This window comes from Herpailurus yagouaroundi, unplaced genomic scaffold (genome assembly GCF_014898765.1).
Source record: "Herpailurus yagouaroundi ecotype Mexico unplaced genomic scaffold, PumYag 187, whole genome shotgun sequence".
Taxonomy (NCBI): Eukaryota; Metazoa; Chordata; class Mammalia; order Carnivora; family Felidae; genus Herpailurus; species Herpailurus yagouaroundi.
In genome coordinates this window covers 8,544,378-8,551,167 of record NW_024412418.1, presented here as the reverse complement: position 1 = coordinate 8,551,167, position 6,790 = coordinate 8,544,378, and the positions used below count along the sequence as shown (strand labels likewise).

Here is a 6,790-nt window from a genome sequence, read left to right as displayed (position 1 = left end):
CCGGCTTTGGGGCCCCGGTGGGGAGCAGGGGGCTGATTAGCGGAGGAGCAGGGGTGTGGCCAGCGGGGCCCCGGGTAGTGAGTCACACACGCCGCTTGCCCAGTCCCGGGCCGCGAGCGCGGTCCCAGCCTGAGCCGCGCACCGCCCTGGCCCGAAGAGTGTCCCCGGGCTTGGCATGAGGACCCAGGGGTGCCGAGGGAGGGGCTGAAGCCCGGCGCGGTGGTGGAGGAGGAGGGCGGTAAGCGGCGGGCTGGGGCGACTTCCCTGGAGAGAGCGGGTGGGGCTCGGAGTCAGGGCTGGCTCGCCGACCCACACCGGGACCCCCAGGCCCCGCCTGTACCTGCTCTGAGCTGGCAAAGCGGGCCTGGCTGCATTCACCTGGCAGCCTCGGGGTGAGGGGCCGCACAGCCAGGCGCTGGGGGCCCGGTTCATCCTCCAGCCCCGCTTGGCCCCAGCTGGACTTGAGTCGATCCCTCCCCTGCCCCCCAGTGCAGACTTTTGTGCGGAGGCTCCTTCCTGTGGATTCCCCATCCCCTCTGCCCCTTGGCCTTGGGGTCCGGGCTGCGCTCTCCAGTCCTGCCCTCCCCCGGCCTGAGCTGCCCCTCGTCCTCTGACCCCATGGGGCTGGTGGCTCCAGTCCTCCCCAGGACCAGCCCGGGATAGAAATGGCATTTCCTCTTGGCCGAGCTACAGCTGTTTTTGTTGTCTGTGTTCTCCAGCGCTTCCTCTGGGGATGGCAGGGAGGGTAACCAGACTCCACGGGACCCCCCGCTTGCCCTCTGTGACACTCACCCTTCTTCCCCTGTCTCTTTGATCTTCTTCCTGTGCTGGTCCCGCCTTCGCGTCCCCAGGACAGAATGACTGAGAACATGAAGGAGTGCCTGGCGCAGACCAAGGCGGCCGTGGGGGATATGGTGACCGTGGTGAAGACAGAGGTCTGCTCCCCACTCCGCGACCAGGAGTATGGCCAGCCCTGGTGAGGCCCTGGTGTGGGGACAGGAGAGGGAGAAGTGGGGAGTCGTTGGGCTGGGTTGGTTGGAGGCCCTGGGGAAGAGTTCCCACTCCTGGCCCACCTTCCTGAGCCTGCTCTGGGCAGCTCCTTGGAGCAGAGGGGAGAGCGCAGGCTCTAGAAGGCACGCAAGCAGGGACCCTAGAAGGCCTGGCTGGGTCCAGGTCTCAGATCCTACCTTTTCGCTGTCCCTGCACTGAATGGGCAGCCTGGCAGGGGTTCCTCGGCCCATCCCGCATCCCCGTGGCCTCCTGGCCAGGTCCACGGCTTCTCTGCCCCCCAGCCTCCCGCTCTCTGATGGCTTCTTTGCTTTCTCCACTGGCCCCTGGTCTGGCCAGCTCTAGGAGACCAGACCCCTCGTCCATGGAAGTGGAGCCCAAGAAACTGAAGGGGAAGCGTGAGCTCATCATGCCCAAAAGCTTCCAGCAAGTGGACTTCTGGTGTAAGTGGAGTTCGAGGCTGTTCCTGGGTTGCTCCTCCCTCCCCCCCCGACTCCCACCCTCCACCCCAGCTCTGCTTAGGGAGTTTGCAGCCGTAACTGACCATAGGCGTTCGCCTGTCACGTATCAGACACGGGTCCCGGATTCAGTTTAGCCTCACCATTAACCACTGAGGTGGCTGTTACGGGTCCCATTTTCCAGGTGAGGACCCCAGGGCTTGGTGAGGGTTAAGCACCCTGCCTCGGGTCCCACAGGCCACAGAGGCATGGTTGCAGTTCAAACCCAGACCCATCTGACTCCAAAGCTGTGCTTGAAACTTGATACAAAGGGAGCTACTGGCTTCCTGCGCACTGGCAGGCGTGTCCTTTGAGCCCCCGGGGAGGGGAATGGGTTATTACCGCTGAAGACTCTGGGGCCCCCCCCCCCGTGGCTGGCTGGGGCGGAGCCAGGGCCGGGACTCCCGAGTCCCCTGCGGTGGGCTTTTCACGGCCCTGTGCCGTCCTCAGGGTGGGCTTCCCATCAGCCCCTCAGCCTCTGCCATGGAGGTCCTGCCTCCCTGCAGCAACTGAGGCTCTCTTCGCTCTTTCCGCCCCTTCAGTCTGCGAGTCCTGCCAGGAGTACTTTGTGGATGAGTGTCCGAACCACGGTCCCCCAGTGTTTGTGTCCGACACGCCGGTGCCCGTGGGCATCCCAGACAGGGCTGCCCTCACCATCCCACAGGGCATGGAGGTGGTCAAGGAAGCCAGTGGGGAGAATGACGTGCGATGCATAAATGAGGTCATCCCCAAGGGTCACATCTTCGGCCCCTATGAGGGGCAGATCTCCACCCAGGACAAATCGGCTGGCTTCTTCTCGTGGCTGGTGAGTGTCCCCTGGGCTGTGCACTGGGAGAGGGTGCTAATGAACATGGAAGGAAGCCAGCAGGGGGAGCCATACGCTGGCCCAGCCAGGCCCAAGGGCTTTTTTTTCTGCCATCACTCCGGGACGTGTGCATGATGGATCTTGCTACCCCCTGGCCCTGGCTGAGTGGTTGTGCTCCTTGGTGGCCGAGGGCCATGCTAAGGAGCCCGTCAGGCGGTAGTCCGCAGAATCAGTGGTAGGGCTCTAGGGAGCCCGTGGGACCAGCCAGCCGGAGAGAATTCAGGGTGATTTTCTCATGATTCTTCATGTGTGGGTCTGGTAGACCGTTCTGTGAAATGGACCAAGGGTTCACCTCAAGCCCTCCTCCGGAGTGGGTGACTTGGGTCTGGGGGCTGTGGGAATGCAGAGCACGACATTCAGCTAAAAAAGCAGTGATGCCAGGGGCTGGACCGGGTGCCCGAGGCAACGTGGTCCCTGCCCTCGGGGAGTGGCCGGTCTGGTGGGGGAGGGACAGGGATCGAACAGGTACGGGCACATGTGATCATTGCTACTGAAGGAGGGAAGATGAGACATTCTAGTTGCAGAGGGAGGGAGACGGTGGAGTTCACGGTGCTGATGGATTTGGGGCCTGGAGCCCAAGTTCATTACGCCAGCCAGCTTTGCTATTTCCTATCTGGTGTGACCTTGGATGAATCATTTCACTTCTCTGTGCCTGTCCTGTAACAGAATAATCATAGTTGACGGTGCGACACGATGGGTCAATACTATAGAGTTCTTAGGACCGCGCCTGCCTTTAGGAAGCATGCAGTGAATATCAGCTGTTATTATTGTTGTTGTTGGCCTACTCGAGGGGTTTGGGCGGGATTTCCTCTAGCTTGAGACTTGAAGCATGAGTAGTAGTTAGTGGAAGGCGGGTGGGAGGATGCTGTATTCACACAGGTCGGCTGAGCGAGAGACGCATCTGGCAGGTCCGTGTGGCGACAGCAGTGAGCCTGACAGGCAGAGTGGCAGGAAATCAGCAGGAGAGGGAGTCAGGGGCCAGATCACCCTACATTTCATAAGCCAGGGTAAGCGCATGCTCCTTCTGCGGGCCATGGGAACCTCTGAAGATTGTCGGGCAGAGGCGTTACAGAATGGTTAGGTCAGGTTGCAGGTTTCTCGTGGGTCTCGTTTGTGCTAAGCCCTGAACGGGCCTCAGGGATACAGTGATGGGCCAGATCAGACATCAGTTCTGCCCTCATGGAGCTTATTGTGGGGAAGCCGGAATGAATCAAATAATAAGGTAAATAAATGTAAAATTATGGCTCAGGGGATGAAGAGGCAGTGAGGCTAGGAGAGAAGGGAACAACCAGAGGAAGTGATGTGGCCAGAGGTCAAGGAAGGCTTCCTGATAGTTGAGGTGTGATTGAAGAAAGAGAATGCCCACCAGATGAACAGGACAGCATGTGTAAAGGCCCTGTGGCGGGCGAGAGTATGGCATGTTTGCGCAACTAGGTCATTGTGCCCGGAGTGGAGCGAACACGGGGGCCTGGAGGGGGAGACGGTCTTGGATGTGTAGGGCCCGCTGAGCCAAATTGGGACTTTTGTTCTTTATTTTAAGAACAATGAGAAGTTTATTTATGTTTTGAAAGGGTGACTTTGGCTGCAGGCTGGAGAACAGATTGGGAGCAGGGGGCATGGGTCACGAATGGATCATTGTCTGAGTCGGGGATGGTGGAGGCTTGGGTTAGGGTGGGGCAGCGACATGAAGAAAGGGTGAACTCGTTTGTGAACTATTCATTTCGGAGATGAGCGGGGTTGACTTGGAAGTTGATTGATTGGCCTAAGTAAGGGAGAGGGAATTGGCGAAAACGAGCCCTTCAGTGTCCTGCTCTCAGCAGGTCGGGAAGGTGTCCGTCTCTTGAGAACTGGAATATAGGCGGGGCCCGGGTGGAGGGCAAGAGGCAGTTTTAGACTCGATGACTTTGGAGTGACATCAAGGCACCCAGTGGCCATGGCGACTAGGCAGTTAGCGATACGGGTTCGGAGCTTGGAAAGGAGATTCGGAGATGTCACTTCCCGAACCACCTGCACACAGGTATCAGCGGGGCTGGGAGTGCGGAGGGCCGCCCCCAAGGAGAACCGATGGACGAGAGGCGGAGAGGGCCTAGAATGAGCTTTGAGGAACTTCGGTGGTTCAGCCGTCCGGAAGGGGAGCACGATCCTTGCAAGGGAGACTGAGGAAGTGCACCCTGAGAGGCGGGAAGGCCAGAACGGTCAACGGGGTCAAGTGTTTCTGAGAAGCCAGGCAAGAGAAGGACTTGAGATGGTCCACTGGGCTTAGTGCCAGGGAAGTCACCGGCCACTTTAGCAAGACCTGGTACTCCAAGACCGAGGTTCCCGACCTGGGGCGGTTTGCTCCCTTCCTCCCTGCCCTCCCCGCCGCCCCCCACCCGGAGGGCATTTGGTAACGTCTGGACACATTTTGGGCCGTCACAGCTTGGGATGGGGGCTATGCTCCTGGCATCTAGAAGGTAGGGGTCAGGGGTGCTGCTAAACCTTTCGTAATGCAGAAGACAGCCTCCTACAACAAAGAGCGATCTGGTCTCGGGGGTCCAGAGTGCTGTGGTGGAGAAGCCCCGTCAGAGCACCACCCGAAGGGAACCTTGTGAGAGGCCGGGTGGCCAGCCTAGGCACTTCTTAGAAGCTTGATTAGAGATAAGACAAGTGGAAGAGAGACGGGAGATACGAGGGTTGGCTGCCGGCAGGCACGGGGGGGGGGGGGAGGGGGGCGGGGGACTTTGTTAAGAGAGAGACGTGAACGTCTTGGAAAACCCTGGTGGGAGGGTCCCCCTGAAGAGACGGTTGAATATCGAGCAGAGGTGAGGCGTGATGGACAAGCTCTCCTATCGCCCGAGAACGTTCAGATGGAGACGTTGCATCTGGAGGGGCGATGGGTCAACATGTCTTCTGTCACTGGAGGGGTAGCCTAGAGGCTCGGAGCAGACGGAGGGAAGTGAGTATAGTAGGCCAAGTAACGGCCCCCTCAAGATGGCCGCATCCTCATCCCCGGATCCTGTACGGATGTCATTTTAGAGGCCAAAAGGGACTTTCCAGGCGTAATTCAATTAAGGCGCTTGAGGTGGGGAGATTATCTTGGTTTATCGGGGTGGGCCTCGTGGAATTACAAGCATTTTTATGGGAGGGAGGCAGGAGAGTCAGAGTCAGAAAGACAAGATTGGAAGATGTTATCCTGCTGGCCTTGAAGATAGAAGAAGGAGCCAGGAGCCAAGGGACTGCAGACAGCTTCTAGAAGCTACAGAAGGCAAGGAAGTAGATTCTTCCCTCAAGCCTCCAGAAGGAGCTCAGCCCGCTGCCGACGCCTCGATCTTAGGACCTGTGACCTCTGGAACCGTGAGATAATAAACGTGTGGTGTTCGAGAACCACCGTGTCGTGGCAGTTTGTGAAGCAGCGCTAGGAACTGGGTGCAGTGTCTGGGGGACGTCTGCTAACACGTGCGGAGCTGTGGAGAGAGCTGGCCTGAGACGGGGGAGCGGCGAAGGTGAGTTCGGGGTGGGGGGGGGGGCGGTGAGTCGAGCCGGAGACGCCCGTGATGAGGTGCTCAGGTGAGCCATCCTGGGGCGCACCGACGCACAGGGGTCAGCCGAGGACAGAGGCCTGGGTGTAGGGGACACCAAGCGTGTAAACGGACGCAGCTGAGGCCCCGGGAAGGGACAGGCGGCGGGGGACAGGGCTGCAGGGAAGCGTGAGGCCTGAGAGCCGCTGTGTTCGGGCAGCACGGGGGTCTTCGTGTGCTGGGCACAGGCAGTTTCACGGCAGAAGCCACGCTGCTGGGGCCCGAGGCGTGAGTGGGAAGTGAGGAGACGGAGCCAGCAAGGGGGGCTGGCTTGTTTTCAGAAGTCTGGCCGCCTGTGAGCAACGATGGTGCTTAGAGTCTCTAAAGGAGGCAGCTTCCCCAGGTTTGTGGCCTCGCCTGGGTCCAGGGTGTGGAGAAAAGGGGGAAGAAGAGGCAGCCCTGGAGTTTGCAGGCTTGTCTTGGACCAGCTCTAGCAGTCAGGAGTGGGCGTGGCCTGCAGCTCAGGGACCAGGGGCCAGCAGTGTTGCTCCCTTGGATGTTCCTAAGGCCTGGGAGCCTCGAGCTGTGGCATATGGATGGGTGCGGGGAGGGAGTGGTTGGAGGCCGCGGGGCCATGCGGAGGCTTTGTGATCCAGCGAGGTGAGAGGTGTCGAAGGCTTGGAGAGAACAGACGTGCAAAATGGCTCAAGAAAGCAGGACCTGGGGCGCCTGGGTGGCGCAGCCGGTTGGGTGTCCGACTTCAGCTAGGTCACGATCTCGCGGTCCGTGAGTTCGAGCCCCGCATCAGGCTCTGGGCTGATGGCTCGGAGCCTGGAGCCTGTTTCCGATTCTGTGGCTCCCTCTCTCTCTGCCCCTCCCCCGTTCATGCTCTGTCTCTCTCTGTCCCAAAAATAAATAAACGT

The 6,790-nt window shown here is 59.8% G+C and overlaps 1 protein-coding gene across 4 annotated transcripts in view; it reads left to right on the top strand.

The window, feature by feature from the left end:
- Positions 1-6: 6 nt before the first annotated feature.
- Positions 7-6,790, top strand: part of PRDM11 (PR/SET domain 11) — a 48,972-nt gene continuing 42,188 nt past the window's right edge. For 2 of the 4 annotated variants that reach the window (XM_040495367.1, XM_040495365.1), the window contains exons 1-4: positions 7-238; positions 852-976; positions 1,348-1,451; positions 2,048-2,310. In XM_040495367.1, coding sequence (XP_040351301.1) covers positions 858-976; positions 1,348-1,451; positions 2,048-2,310 — 486 coding nt within the window. In that variant the 5' untranslated portion in view covers positions 7-238; positions 852-857. Of the gene's footprint in view, positions 239-851; positions 977-1,346; positions 1,452-2,047; positions 2,311-6,790 lie in introns of those variants that run through there. The other 2 variants (XM_040495368.1, XM_040495366.1) reach the window with 2 other exon arrangements.